Source organism: Rhinatrema bivittatum, chromosome 2, assembly GCF_901001135.1.
Source record: "Rhinatrema bivittatum chromosome 2, aRhiBiv1.1, whole genome shotgun sequence".
Taxonomy (NCBI): domain Eukaryota; kingdom Metazoa; phylum Chordata; class Amphibia; order Gymnophiona; family Rhinatrematidae; genus Rhinatrema; species Rhinatrema bivittatum.
In genome coordinates, this window is record NC_042616.1 from 202,929,967 (window position 1) to 202,946,638 (window position 16,672).

General features: G+C 41.6%; 1 protein-coding gene across 1 annotated transcript in view; it reads left to right on the top strand.

Annotated features, from left to right (window-relative positions):
* The window catches only part of LOC115083250 (histone deacetylase 4-like), a 395,601-nt gene that overhangs the window by 271,829 nt on the left and 107,100 nt on the right, over positions 1–16,672 (top strand). Inside the window, exon 4 of the mRNA XM_029587058.1 lies at positions 8,787–8,920. Within this exon, the coding sequence (XP_029442918.1) occupies positions 8,787–8,920 (134 nt within the window). The remainder of the gene's footprint in view (positions 1–8,786; positions 8,921–16,672) is intronic.

Sequence of the window (16,672 nt, forward strand, 5' to 3'; positions counted from 1 at the left end):
TTTTGGGCGGATTTACGCGAGCAGGGCTCTGAAAATCCGCCCCAGAGTAAATAGCAAAGTTAAAATTTCCTCATCAGGGACAGGAAAAACACAGAAATTAACTTTGTGCACTGTCTATCAAAAATACTGGCTATCACAAGACAGAACACTGACTTCACTCACAGACAAGTCAGGACATTCTGGGTTATAAGGTGTTGAGCAGTAGCTGTGAACTTCTGCAAAATTTTACAAACAGCTTAAAGGTGAACTTTAAAAACTCAATGCAGGTGGAAATTAGGGGCTACGCGAATATGTTGGCCGGTGTGCGCACCAAACAGATTTTAAAAGCCTCCCGGATATGCACATTAATGCTGCTGCGTGCACAGATTTATTTTTATTTATTTATTTATTTTTAATTTTTATATACCGAAGTTCTTGTAAGAACTACAAATCACTCCGGTTTACATAAAATGATGAACTGCCCAAAAGAGAAAGGGGGCTTTACATGGAACCATAGAACAGGTGGTACAATATAATATATACACAATTTAACTATTTAACGTAGAAATAATGACATGTTAAAGCTACAATATAGATACAATAAAAATATGATGAACTTTTGGACTCAAAGATTGGTTTAACAGTTGCAGAGTCCTGATAGTAGGACTTGGTGAGGTGTCCATAATTTGGGGATACCTAATATTTAGGAAGTCCTCTTGTCTAAGTATCATTGAGAATCTGGGAAGGCTTGTTGGAAAAGCCAGGTCTTCAGTCTTTTTTTGAACTCTTGATGACTGGGTTCTAGTCTTAGATCTGGGGGGAGAGCGTTCCACTGGTGGGGGCCTGCTGAAGATAGTGCTCGTTTGCTCAATGTTGATTTTACTTGTGGGACATGCAGTGTTCCTTTGTATGCGCTTCTAATTGGTCTGGACGACGTATGCGGTTGAAGTTGAGAGCTTAGCATGATAGGAGCCAGTTTGTATGTTGCTTTATGGACGATTGTGAGTATCTTATAGAGTATCCTGTGTTTGATAGGAAGCCAATGTAAGTTACGCAGGAATGGGGTGATATGATCTTTTTTGTTAGAACTGGTGAGGATTCTAGCAGCGGAATTCTGTACCATCTGTAATGGTTTGATGGTGTTGATGGGTAGACCTAGCAGAAGGGAGTTGCAATAGTCGAGCTTAGATAATATGATAGATTGCAGTACTAGCCTGAAGTCGGAGAAGTAAAGGAGGGGTTTAAGTTTTTTGAGGACTTGCAGTTTGTAAAAGCAGTCCTTTGTGGTAGTGTTTACGAACTTTTTTTTTTTTTTTTTTCCAAAAAGGGGTGAGCCGTGGGCATGGACTTGGTAAGGCATGGGCTTTCTGGGATTTTACCATGAAATTTGCACGTAAATACTTACGCGCACTGGCACTCACTGGGGTCCCCAGCCACGAAACCTTATCTCTGGTATGGATAATGTGTAAGTTAGAAAACAAAAAAATCTAGATAGATCAGCGGGCTTTTAAAGGTCAATGCTAACAGGGGGGATGGAAGGCTATTAAACTAGGGGGGTTTGGAAGTTGTTACTCTTAACTGGGCAAACTGGGAGCAAACTGGTAAAACATGCAGTGGCATTGGCATGCGTGCCTTTTAAAATTCCCTACTTACATGGTAGACGCGGCATTTGCACACATAGGTGTGCGTCCACTTAAAATTGAGCACACGTGTGTGCAGTCAGACTATTTTATAACATGTATGCATTTATGTGTGTATGCTCTAAAATTGCCACGTCCCAGGGCGCGGGCCGACAAACAAAGGCACCTGTGGGCCCGCTCGCCGATTTGAAAGTTACCATCCCTCTGCATAATAAATATATAAAAGTACTCCTGTTGACAAAGAGGCGTGAACTGGGGATTTTCAGGTCAATTATGACTTGCTTGGGCTATTTGGATCACAGATGAGCTGATCCATATCTTCTTATCAGAGCTGTGGGAAAAGTCAATTTTTCACTGACTTTAACAGTCAGTGTGTTCTCTCAAAAATGTCATCATGATTTTAAAAAACTGACAATTTTCAGGAACACTGCAGATTTCTACTTTTGTGGAAGGGAGTGATAGATAACATTTAACATTCTACCCTAATAAAACATCATTAAGCTTTGAAACTCCGAGTGATCCCCAGGTCAGGTTGAGCAGAAAATGTTCTGCGTAGAGCCAAACCAGTATTGTACTAGATTCAGGTCGATGGAGCTGATCCTTTCCTGCCTCCATGAATTCAGTCTGAACCCAAGGGTACATACTAAACTCAAACAGCAATATAAATATTTGACAATACTCCTTCGTCTCGGCGTTGTTAGTTGCTTTGGGAGACATATACAGTGTTTTGTGTAAATGTGCATCAGAAGCACCACTCGTTGCACGATTATTGGTTTGTATCATGGTTTCATTCAATAAATAATTTAAACTTTTAAAAAAAATATGCAGCTACTGACTTTAGTGCTAAACTGCTATTTTCGCATATGATTTTATTAACCTGCATTTGATTGTTTAGCAGCTCCCACTCTGCGTGCCTAATTACTGTTACCCTACCACCGCCAGCATTAATGCTATCCAGCCTTCATTTATAATTTAAGAAGTGCTGTTTGAGTTCTCAGAATAAAAAGTTGCTTTTGGTCTTACTCCCCTTAAATGTGCACACAGCAGCTCATCCTCCAGCTGCTGCTGCTCCTGCTGCTGGTGTATCTCATTTTCAAAATCACATGTGGAACTTGCAGGCTGAATTGAAATGAATCCTCTAGGTAAAAGAAAGTGGAAATTGGCTAAAGATCAAAGGTTATCCTCATTCCACTCCTTCCTTCACTATTATTATCCTGCCTAAATTCAGTCTGTTTTTCTGCTTCGGGTGGGGGGTGAATTCAAATAAGAGATTTAGGGTTTTATCTGTTTTTCAGCCAACATGTAATTCAAACCATCTGGCTATGACTCTGCACGAGTCAAGATTGCAGTTCTTTAAGGATGAGGTAGTGCAGTGGTTTGAACATAAGCCTTTTTCACTCCTGGGGTTCTGAGTTCAAATCTGGCCTTAGGTCAAAATTAAACAGAGTTGGGGAAGTTCAGTCCAGCCCTTGGTGGATACTTGACCACATTATGGAATATTGTCTGTATAAAAATGGCACCACATAACTGACAGTCTGAGGACTGAACGAGGTGTCCTAAAGCAAAGTTGTATGGGGATACTGGTATAGTGACTGTCCTTACAGCAGTAAGTCTTTTTCTCCTTACTATGGTAATTTCACAATTTATTTATTAGTTAAGTTTGCCATCATATAAATTAAAAAAAATGTTCTTGCAATGTTTAGCAATATGCTATATATCTTCCCTTTATAAATAGATATTATAGTGAAAACTATTAAGAGCTGTGTTCTAAAGTGTGATCATACAATAAAGCAATAAATGGTATAGCATAAATCATCAAAAGACCTCCACTTCAACTGTATATTTTTCTTGAGGTTGAGTGGAGAATATAGAGATAAATTAATAATGATCCTCCTCCCCCCTCTATTAATAAGAACACATAAAGGGATGCTCAAAAATAGTAAATGACCTTCATAATAGGCATCATTGAATAGTGTAACCACTTATTACTCTGCCTTATATATAATAATCAGTCATTGCCATGATCACTATCATGACAGACAGACAAGAATCATCATGACATATCATGATGACATGTCATGATATGTCATGATGACATATCATGGCAGACAGGAAATATCATGACATATCAGACAGGAATCCTGCCTACTGACTTTAAAAACAAAACTCAAGACATGGTTATTTGAACAAGCTTTCCCCTAACCAAGGCCAGTATTTTGCCATCATAGCCATAGTTTAATTTAGTTACTGTTTTTGTTCTCTCTCCTCTTTGTTCCCCTTCTGCTTATAACCTACCCAGTTTTATCTCCCTGTTTTATTGTGACTTTCCGCTCCTTCTGGTTATGGTTAAAGTTATTACGCTTTTGTTCCATGTAAACCGATTTGATTTGATCTGTATCATGAAAGTCGGTATAGAAAAGTTTTAAATAAATAAATAAATAAATCATCAAACATGTAAGTGCAAAAAAATATTTTTTTTTTGGAATTTTTCTATTGCGAATAAAATATCCAGTCTTTGGAAAATGTGTGAAAACATTTATAACTCAGTCTTGAAATCGTCAAAATTCACAAGACTTATCTTATTCAGTTGTAGATTTAGCTTGTGTATCCGTTTCCTTCTTCTTGTATATCTTTTTCTTAAAGTTGAAATCACATGTTCATATGTTCCAGCCCAACACGGGATCACCTTTCAAACTTAAACAAGTTCTTCATCAAGGGGCTATAATGCATCTACAAAACAATAAGTTCTTTAAATAGAAGGGGTTCTGAATAAAGTTTTAACAAAATTTCTACAGCGTTTTCAGCACAAAGCAATGTTCTTTTCCAGAAGTGGTAACTGGAAAGGAGCATAACCAATGTGGTTTTTAAATGGACAGAGTTGTCACTCAAAATGACACCAGACACAATGTATCGGAAGAAACACGTATTTATAAAAATCCACGCATTTTTGATCACTTTGGACATTAGAACGCTATACACGAATATCCCTCAAAATCAAGCTCTTGCAGTTATTCAGCAGGTCTTAGACACCCGACTATGACCTCATTTGATACCTACCGATTTTTTAATGTCGCTAGCTAGCCACTTTGGCATTATGTGAGAACTGTTTTGTTTTTGACGACATTTTTTACAAACAGATTCATGGCACCGCAATGGGTGCCACAATGGCTTCAAATGTAGCCAACTTATAGATGGCAGCTTTTGAGGACAACACTTGTATTCAGCGCCAGTATTCCAGCATGTATCCCTGTGGGTGAGACACATTGATGACATGCTTTTTCTTGTGGCAAGCTGATGAAGCGTTTACTTTTATTTGGAGATTGGATCAATACTTTGGATGAGAATCTACATTTTACAAAGACATATCATCTTTGTAACATTAATTTTTTGGACATATTTATTTACAAGCATGAGGATTCTCTCAGTATTAGCATATATAGAAAACCTAGTGATAAAAACAAACTATCACACTTTAATAGTAAGTAGGACAGTTTTTGTGATTGCATTGTTTATGTTCCATCAAGGCAGATTTCATTATACAAGCTGAGATACTGTTTAGAAAATTACTCAGATGAGGGTATCCTTATTACCTTATTAAACACGTGTATAAGAGAGCATATAATGCAGAGCGACAGTGGCTTCTATTAGACAATGTTACAAATGATGAAAGGGTTCATATGGTGTGTAAGTATAGTGAAATATTCTTCCAAATCTTCATCCATTACCTCCCTAATACATCATTATTGGCCAATATTACAAATTTATCCTGTTTTTCTCTGAAACCCCATGCGTAGCTTACAGCCATGGGAAGAATATTAGAGATTATTTAGTACATGCTTGCATGTATCGGCCGTCCACACAAGATAATCAATATCAGGTTGGACAATCGACTTGCCAGAACTATTCATTGTGTGATGAAGCTATCACCAGTCCTGTTTGGCAAGACAACACAGGAGAACAGTTTCAAGCATATGAATATATGAACTGTACCATGTCCAATATTATTTATATGATTTTATGTCCTTGTGCCAAATTGTACGTGGGAAGAACCAAACGCTCCATTCGTAAGCGGTTAATTGAACATAGAAGTTGTTTGCAAACTCAAAAACTACAAGCTCCCAGTGTATCACATTGTATTCAATTTTCACATCAATTCCAGGATCTGAAGTGGTGGGTCATAGAGAAGGTTCCTCTGAACCCTCGGGGGAGAGATCCCAAAACACTTCTAAATTTATTTATTTATTTATTTATTTATTTGTAGAGTTTTATATACCATTATTCGGTAGAGCCATCATAACGGTTTACAAAATATGCAATTATCAAACAAAATATGCAATTAGCATACAATCAAATGGAGTTAATATGGTAGTTGGGAACAGTAGAGTATTGTGAACAGTAAACATTTTTTCTTAGTAATTGAATAACAGAATAGTGAGGAGAACATTTTCAATGAACTTAATGAATCAAGTGAGAGAGCAGGGAGGGGTGAAAAAGGAGGGTACATCAGGAGAGCATGAAGAGGAAGATAGATTATGCTTGCGAGTTCTGTTGAGGGCTGGGATGATCAGGTGTCAGATAGTTAGAATAGAGTTTGCGAAATAAAAATGTTTTTAGGTCTTTTTTAAATGTTTTCAGGATGTGCTGGGTCCTCAGTTCTTTGGGTAGGGTGTTCCAAATTTTGGGGGAGGCAATGGAAAATGCTCTTTCTCTTGTAGTTGAAAGATGAGCGTCTCTTAAGGTGGGGATGTTTAAGAATCCTGCGTTGTTAGAGCGTAGGTTTCTTTGTGGGTTTTGGGGGGTTATGTTTAAGCCTTTTAGTCCATGAAGATCATCATTTAGGATTTTATGAATGATGGTCATTGATTTGTAGGTAATTCGTGCAGAAATAGGTAGCCAGTGAAGAGAAGATAAAATGGGTGTTATGTGTTTGTTTCTTTTTTTTCCTGTAAGGATTCTGGCAGCTGAATTCTGCAGTATTTGGAGTGGTTTGAGGGATGATGAAGGGATTCCAATAAGTAATGAGTTGCAGTAATCGAAGGTGGAGAAAATAAGCAGCTGCAGGATGGTTCTGAAGTCAGAAGGGTTGAGAAATGGCTTTATATGTCTTAGGGTTAGTAGCTTGTGGTATCCTTCTTTCGTTTTATTTACTATGTGGGATTTGAAAGAGAGATCAGCATCGATGGTAACTCCAAGGTTCCTGGTATGGGTGGTAGGGATTATCGTTATCATTTGTTTATCTAGTATTGTCAGGGGTGGCGGAGTTGGATTGGGTTTTTTATCCATGAGTATGATTTCAGTTTTGTCAAAGTTGATTATGAAAATTATGATTATTATGATTATCATATTTATGATTATAATCATATCATTATAATTATGATTATTGAAAGAACAACGGTGTATTTTCTGCTTAGATACTGTTCACTCTCATGGATTAAAGAGTGCATTTGAGTGGTCTTCTTTATTATAACTAATGCATGGATTTTTATAAATATGTGTTTCTTCCGATGCATTGCGTCTGATGTCATTTTGAGTGGATACGTGTGTATCTCTCACTTCCCTGAACAAATCATAAAAATCAAAAAAGGGGTGGGGAAAGGGTGGGGTCTAGGCATGGAATGGGTGGGCCATGTCTGTAAAATAAAGTCATCACATGAGTATTTATACACACACGCGCACTCCGGGGTCCCCTACTGTGGAACTTTACTTCTGCTCTGGACGGTGTATAAGTCATGTAACAAAACAAATTAAGCTTATTAGTGGGGTTTTAAGGGTTGGGGCTAATAGTGTAAAAGGGAGGCAAGTTAGCTAGAGGGATTAGGAAGTCCTCTCCTTTACTGGGGCGAACTGGGAGCAAACTTGGAAAAAGGGCTATTGTGTCAGCACGTGGAGCAACTAAAATTCCCCCCACTTACACGCTCGAGGTGGCATTTGAGTGCACATGCGCATGCCAATATAAAATTAGGTGCACATGTACACCTGTATAGATGATTTTATAAAATTGCTGCGCTCGTGTGCGCGCACCAGCAATCATGCGTGCATGTGCGCCTGCGCGCGGGTCTTAAGATTCACCCGTTAGGTGATAGTGAGTGCAGATTGTGTAAGGGATTTAAGCCCACACCTGACAGGATAACTTATTTTACTAGTGTGGAACCTCTTGTGGTGGTCTGGCTGCAGCAGCAAAGGGAAAGGGAGACAGAAGAAAAAGAGGAAGGAGCACATGAACATCAAGAGAAATAGGAGGAGAAGCCTCAGCAAATTCCACTGCAGAGAAGGCCTCACAGGGAGCACAGAGCCAGGATTCTTAGGTCCTTGCCCACTCTGCTGGGCCTTCAACCTGCTCTGGTTCAGGATAGCTTTCAGCCATTCCTGCGCGGCATTGTGCCAGGTGGAACAATTCATTTCCTTTTAGACCAAATATATGCCAGCAACTCTCATGAGTATTTCATGTGGCTGTCCTGAGAACCAGACCTGTTGGTGGTTCTCATCGACCAGATTTAGGGACCTCTGAGACAGAATGCACATTAAAATGCAAATAACTTATTGAAGTATAGTAATGTAGAAGACCCACAACCAGATACACTTACTGACATTACAGTAGAGATGGTTGAGATTTGATTTGCTAAGCTCATTTTGAGCTTAGCAAATCAAGCTTGAAAACTTTCCAAGCCACATTTTTACCTATGGCTCCAGAAAAGTGTGGGAATCTCTTAGGCAGGAAAAATCTAGCAATATAGTACATTGATGAGAGAGTTTGGTTCAGTTTGCCTAGCCACCATCCAAGATAACTATGATCAAATCACTTGTGCTCATATTGAGTTCCTCTAGGAAATGGCTTAGGACCATGCTGGCATGGGTATTATTAAGATCAAGAACAGAGATGACAGAACCAGACAATTAGTGTCATATCTATAAAAAAAAAATCAGGTAAATACTGAGATCTGAGCTAAAATTGAAATATGCACCTAACATAGAATGCATTGAATTTCAATTCTCTATCTGTTTTCTTTCTTTGCAAGAAGTGTAAACATCAGGTATATTGCTGAATTTCATATTATGTAGCTCTTATGTACTAGAAGTCATCATCCATTTTATATCTGTGGGAAAAATACTTAATATATACATCTTTCCATCCTTCTTTAATATTTATATTATGTGTCTGAACATTAGGTTTTGGTCACCTGATCAAGCAATTGTTACGACTGGCAAATGGACGGGTGGTGCTAGCCCTGGAAGGCGGACATGACCTTACTGCCATCTGTGATGCATCAGAAGCCTGCGTAAATGCCCTTCTTGGAAATAAGGTGAATTATTAAACTGGTATCCAAGATTTTGTTGTATTTTATTACCATGTGCAATATGACCTTCTACTTTATTCGCATAAGAAATGGAAACTCAGATTTGTCTTATTTGCATCCACTGTAAGCATTGATTTTTAACATCAACAGCTTCTGAAAACATATCTAACCATGAAAATATGTTATTATTCACTAGCATAAATATAAGGATGTTTTGAAGCATTGTTTCAACAAATAGAGAAACTGAATCTATTTAATTTGTAGAGATATTCCTAGATTTCTTTTGATATACTTTTTTTTTTTGCCAGGAATTTCAAAGGGTTTAACTGGCTAAATTCAGGAGTTAGACAATTAAATCTCTGCTTATGAATATTTCCCTCACTAGCAGCTAAATCTAGTTCCAGCAGTAGCCAGCTAACCCCTAGATTCATCAAGCCGTGACGTTTTCTCCCAGGAGGGTCCCACTATCGCAGGGGGTGTCGCCGCAATAGTGGAGCCCCTCACCCAATAAACATATCGTGGCTCGAAGGCACGTTCTTTTGTGTCACGGCCAAACACCATGACACAAAAGAACACGATTAGAGGCTCTCTTACGCGATGGCATCCCCAATCTCACTGGACTGCCATCGTCTTAAAGGGCTGCTGGCTGCCAAAAAAATAAACCGCAGGAAAACAGGGAGGTTGAGCGGGAGTCATTGCTGAACCCTGTTTGAATTCCAGCCCGCCAGATGAGGCAGCCCTGATTCCCCCAAAATAAAAAGTTTAAAGTATGCATGCTGAGGCGGCAGTGGCCCTCCCCTCAATGTTCAAGCCCCCACCACCCTGTCCCCCCCCTATGGAGCAGCCTCCCTTCCCCCTGCCTCCTGGCCCCCGATGGACAAGTCCACCACTCCTGCCCCCTCTCCAGAGATGCCGTAGCTTACCATCGATCCCGTGTCGGGGACACCCTTGCAACCCATCCCGATCGACGCCATTTTCCAAAATTGCACCGACCTCACCTTCCCCCAGCCATGTGACTGGGGTAAAGTCCAGGGATCAGAATCAGGCCATGGGATAGACAATAAAGTAGGGGGTCTCATGAGGGCGTGGGGAGGGGGGCTTGTCCATTGAGGACTGGGGTGGGGAGAGAGGGGCTTTTGGGGCTGGGAGTCGGTGGCTTTTCCATTGGGGTGGGGAGGGGCTTTAACTGTCGGGGTCCTGGGGTGGGGGAGGTGGGACTGCATCATCAGGGGTTCAGGGGGCTGGGAGTGGGGGGGCCTGAACATTGGGGGTCCACTGCCACCACTGTCACTGTGCACATACTGTAAACTTTTATTTTTGGGGAGTCTGGCCCGCTTTGATCACCGGTTCCAGGTTGAAATGGGGGTCAACAATGACCGCCACTCAAACTTCCCATTTGGCCGTATTTTTTTTCCCCTGCCAGTTTAAATGTGCAGCAGGGTCCCGCCACACAGTGATCTCTAACCAGGGAGGTGTTGTTATTTTATTGTGGCTGACCACCTTGTCAGTTGGCAGCAATAAAATATTTGTATTGAATTGAACAGTAGTGACCTTCTTTGCATGCATTTGCATTATTCATGCAAATCATTGTAATAGAGGGGAGTATCTGAGTGGGGACATGCATAATATCGCATGTCCCTAACGCGACTTCATGTATGACCCTGTAAATTACGATAAGTTGTAGCTAACTATATTAAGGCTAATTTTCAACCAAACATCTAGCCAATTAGTTTTAGCTGTAAATCAGCTTTGCAAAACTTTGGCTAGCTAAATTGGGTGCACTGGCTCTTAGGGATCAGTGGACTAAAGGGTAATATATATGCTAAGGTCATTTAATTTGCAGAAAATACAGCTTGCTAGATATTAAGATGTTAACTTTCAAACCAGTGTGCATGCGCACATGTGCATGAACGCGTTGGCCCGTGCCCGGTGACACGGCTATTTTATAACTTGCGCAAGTATACACGCGTCATAAAATAGCCTGGCCGAACGCAGCAGTGCGGCAAATTTTAGTTAGGAAAATGCCACTTCTAACGTGTAAATAGAAGGATTTTGAAAGGGGCGTGCGCTGACGTTATTCCCAGTTTTACCAGTTCATTTCCAGTACACCCAGCCAAGAGGTAGGTCCTTCAAACCCCTCTAGTCTAAGAGCCTTCACGCCCCCCAAGTTAGCCCTGACCCTTAACACCCCACAGATCTGCCTAGTTCTCTTCACTTTTTAACTTACATGGCATCCCTAGCAGGAGTTAAATTATACGGCAGGGGCCTTGGCAAGTGCCGCATCAGATAAGGTATTTCCCACACATCTCCGGTTCTCGCCCTGAAATGCCCACGCCCCGCCCAGTCCACGCCCACGGCCCACTCCTTCATGAAAACTTCCGAGATGTGAGCAATCCGGAGATTACGCGTATCTCGGCAGCTTTTAAAATCCGCTCGGCACGCCTGCGCCCGCCATATTTGCGCATCCACTAATGAATGTGCAGGTTGGGCTTTTAAATTGCACCTTTAAGGCCCTAAGGTGCACGTCCAACTGGAATCAGAGGATGTTGGTAAGAATATGCCAAATTTAGCACTTCCCCACATGTAAATGAGGACATGTTAGATGTAAATTGGGCTTTACCTGGTGCACAGTAAATACAGTAGTGATGTGTGCTCATTCCACCCATTATTTATTTTGGATCTGCTAAAGCTTTGAAGTTAACACATGCCTTGGACCAGGTGTTAACCTTTTAGCACAAACATTGTGCCTCAAAATCCCTGGTCCTAATCTGGCTCAAAGTGAAAGGGCTGGTTAGCACACGGGATTTCCCCCCTAACCCCCATTTCCCAAGCAGCCACACTCCTACGAGCACTCCACACGCACTCAATCTAGGCAAGCTCCCCCTGTACAAGCCCCTTCAACAAGACTAAACCCTTATGAAAACAACCCAGCCCTTGAAGATAACATCCCCCTTCTCAATGCAACACTCCTTCATAAAGGCCAGTTCCCCCACATGAAGTCTCACGCTCCTCAAGGCTGGCTTTCTTCTTAATCAAGTTCAGAATGCCCCCCCCCCACCCACCCACACACACCCACCCCCCTCCATGTTAAATCCTTCCAATCCTGAATGGTCCTGATATTCACAGTCTGAAGGGAAGTAAGAGCCCTCTGCCAGCACCCCTATGTTCTGTCAAATGAAACCATCCAGCAGTGCTTCACCTCTGTCACATGACAGTGGTGAAGAACTGATTGGTGGTGCCATTTCACATCCCTCTTCTTAGTAAAGATTGAGACTTTCCAGAATGATAAAGAATCATAAAAGAGGGGGGTGTGAGGGGTGTCCGGGGCCAAGCATGGTCTTGATCAGAATGTAGGTGGTGCAGCCTTGAGAGGGTGCAGTTTTCCTGGCAGGGGTTGGGGGAGCAATCCTGCCTTCATGAGGCATGTTGCTTTGAGGGAGGAGTCCAGTCTTCTTGGAAACCTTTTTGGGGGGGGGTTGACTTTAAAGAGTAGCTTGCCTTGATTAAAGTGATGCCTGGATGAGGATGGAATTGGGACTGGTTAGCACAGGAAATTTTGAGATACAGTGTATACCTACTAACATTTTGGGTTAGTGTGCATGCTGATTTTGCATGACCAAAAATGCTTGATTTTAGTGGGCGCAAAAAATCTTTAGCATATCCTACATTAAGGGGACCTTTTTAGTCCCCACAGATAGCTTACAGACCCGCAGATACATTAGTCTGCCAGGCAGTTTTGAAAAGCTGTGAAAATCCGGCAGCAGGTCAGTGACACTGGGATATTTTATTCCACTGTTTAGCAGCTGCAAAGTATATATGTCCATGGGGATTTTAAATTGAAATTTATGCCTATACCATAGAGGGCCTTTCCTAACCCCATCCCCAGTACCACCTCTTTTTCCCACTGTTGACAGTCTTTCTATTTTTCCTCCACTAGCTGCGGGGGAAGGGAAGGATTTTTCCATGGGTAGACATCTGATTGCCTATGGAAAACCAAACTTGTTCCATAAATCGGGTTTTAGCATGCACATTTACATTTTTTCTGATGTAAATGTTAAAAATGGTTATCATGAACATTAATGCATGGGCCTCTATGTCATGTAAAACAAATATATTTCCAAGGGTCTTCACAGAGTTCTGTATGTCTTAGTGAGGATCCTCCTTTGTTTACCTTTTCCAAGGTTACTTGTACAATAACACTGATTGCAAACCATCCACTAAGCTCTGTGCTCTCTCACCTCACATTTTTTTCTCTCTCACACCTTGTAATTTGCTTCAATATTCAGCAGCGATCAGACTTGAAAATATATATTTCTTTGACAGGGAATTTCTCAGTATTTATTGTAACAAACAAAAGCGGCAAAAAATCAATGGGAAAAAGTTGCCTGATGTTTTCCACTGATTTTCTCCCATTTTTGTTTGTTATAATAAACATTGATGGGTGAATTTTAAATGGGCCGCACATGTAAAAAACGGAGATTACTATTATGCTCCGCTGGCTGCGAGCGCTAGGGGTGAGATGTGTGCCCCTTGCGGTAAGACGGACCTCGTCTAGGGTTGGAGGTGACCAGGCCTCTTCCGACCTGCATGCCTGAATGAGGCCAACCACGCAAGTTTGGTCTCTGAGTGGTCCTCCGACTACTCCCTGCCCTTTCGGACCTGCTGCAGGGAACAGCACAGGCGGCAGGCCAGACAAGAGACGAGGGCGGACAAGAGCTGAAGCTTGAAGGCTGAGACAAAGGCTTCAGGACTCAGGAGAAGAACACAAGGCATCGACATCCAGAAAGGCGAGCAGATGGAAACTCCAGTCATAGAATGCATCTTGAGACTAGAGTAGGTAGAGTCTCAAAGCAACAGAAATGTCCGAAGCAAGGATGACTCTTACGGACCTTGGGAAATCCAGACGAGACGAAAAGGACTTGGAAGACTTAGACGAAGACAAGTGGGCACTGTTCCTCAGGGTGCCCTACACACTGTTCCTCAGGACGGACCCAATGGGCTGGTCATGGACCACCCTGTCCTCTACACATCCTACACAGCCTAAGGAGGCTGGTCACGGACCACGCGGGAGTGGGGCAGGCTCAGGAAAGGAATCCAACTGACCGAGGCTCCAATGACCAGAAACAGGAACCGGACGGAACGGATTTACCCTCAGGGTGGCCATCTGGAGGACTGGTATCAAGAATAGGGCACTGCGTGCAGGAAGATCACAACACTCCCGGTATCAGGGATAGGGCACTGCATGCAGGAAGATCACAACACTCCCGGTATCAGGGATAGGGCACTGCGTGCAGGAAGATCACAACACCCCCGGTATCAGGGATAGGGCACTGCGTGCAGGAAGATCACAACACTCCCGGTATCAGGGATAGGGCACAAGTTCTAGTCACAATGACTGATCACATTACTTTTTTTGTCAAGCTACCAACCGTTTCCATTTCCCATCCCCCCAACCATCACCTCAGTGGGAACCTTGGTAACATCAATAAATAAGAGGGCAGCCAGCCAATAGGAAAACATATTCATTCCTAACTGACCTGAAAAGTGTCAATTTGTATCATTTTCTGTTAGTGCGCACTAACAATGGTTAGTGCGCACTAACTCCCGTTAGTGCGCACTAACTCCCGTTAGTGTGCACTAACCCGATTAACAATTTTTTAACGATAAATTGGGGGAATTCCTATTGTATCGTGTTCTTTAACGATTTATGATGATTTTTAAATTATCGGACGATAATTTTAATCATTGAAAAATGATTCACATCCCTAATTTTTAACTCTAGACAACTCTAGAGCTTAGAAAGCATCATTCTTCAGATCCTAAGGTGGGCTCCAGGTTAACCTAATTGCTTGATTCTGAGGACCGTTGTGGGAGCCGGACCATGTCCTATACAAGACCCATCCTTATGGCTTTTGAAGATGGCCTGGAAACACAGGGCATATGTACTCTGATAATGTTTGGTGAGACAGAGAGTCCTTCCTATGCCTTTTATCTTCATATTAGAGCTTCTGTTTCAGAGCAGAAGCAGGATAAGCCTTTTCTCTCATCCGGATTAAGATTTTGTTCACTGTTCTACTATGCAAGATACAGTTCTATGATTGTGTTCTTTCCCCTGTAGAGGACAGCATTCCAGAGTACCTATATTATCTTGATGGAATGAAATGATTGCTAGTGAGAATGCACTGCTAATGATGGTAACATTGTTCAAATTAAATGGTGCCTTGTTAACACAATCTAAGATCTTACCATTACAGAAGACAACAGATCTTAAGTTGGATTAATTTTGTGTTACGGGGAGGGTCATTTTCAAACAGCCCACATAGGCTAAAGTCTGCAGGTACTATCTATCCGCAGATTTTAGCCCAAATTGTCAAAGTAGATTTATGTGCATACATCTGCTTTGAAAATTGCAGGTGTATACAGAACCAGTGTCAATAGACATGCACAAAGTTATACTTGCTTAGGAGCAGACGTGATGTTGTGCATGTATAAATACAAATATTTTTGAAAATCAAAAGTGTTTATGAACATTTACCAATCGCACGTTCTAATGCTCAAGGAGATTTACAATAAAAATATAAAAAAATGCAATCATAATTATACATAAAAATCTAAAAACTACATATAATCATAAACATATAAATGACAGGTTCACAGCTGCAGATTACAACTATCATCCTTGTGATTTAGAGCTCCCGCTCCTGAATAGCAGCCGCACAATAACATACAACTCATTTAACTCCCGACTGATCAATTCTCTGCTTAAAAAATAGCTGTGCAATCTGTGTCTCTAAACTAGCATCACACAACTACTCTCCCATACCAAATGCCTATTGGAATAACCAAATTTTCAAATATTTCTTAAAAGTCGCACAGTTTAATACAGTTCTAAGTGATTCAGGCATCAAATTCCAGAGGATGGGCCAGCAGTTGAAAAGGCTTGCTCCCTCACTAAACTCAGATGGGCTGAATTAATGTCAGCTACCTCCAGTAAACCCCTATGTGCAGATCGTAATGGGTGGGAAGGGGTATTAGTTTGTAATGGAGCCCCTAAACATGAAAAACCCTCAAAATGCAAAATCATAAAGATCAGTGTAAGATGCTTGATGTGCATTCCATATTTTATAGGAAACTAATAGAGATCTGCCAAAGTAAGAGTAATATGCTCAAATCGACTACGTCTACTTAAAACCCGAGCCACAGAAAAGTATGTAAAATGCATGTAAAGTATTCTTAGGGAGTCCCAGCATCAAAGAACTGCAGTAATCCTCACCTGCAATTAGCATTCGGGGTTATTTTCTAAAGGCTTGTCACACGCGATACGGCCATATCGCATGCGATAGAGGCTTATCACATGCGAAAAGGGCCTTTTCACATGCGATATCATGCAAATTAGGGGGAGGGGACGGAGTGGGTGGTGTTGTCGCTGCCGGCGATAACTTTACCAACATTATCGTCGGCACTCCGAATAGCACCACCTTTCACAGTGGCACTATTCGGTGCAAAAGCCAGCAGCTGGCACACCGCAGTGGTGTGAAGGCTGCGGGCTTTTGCAGGCCTGCCCCTCCCTTCACCCCCCGCCCCCGTTTTTGCTGGATTCATCATTCAGCGATGAATGTTGAATCCAGGCCATTGTTTGCAACACAGTATGAAAAGCAGCCACATCTAACAATGACTTTAGGCGGCGAAAGTATGCACAATTTGAATTGCCCGACCTTTATAAGTTTATTGGTATGTGCCTTCAAAGAAAGCCTTTGG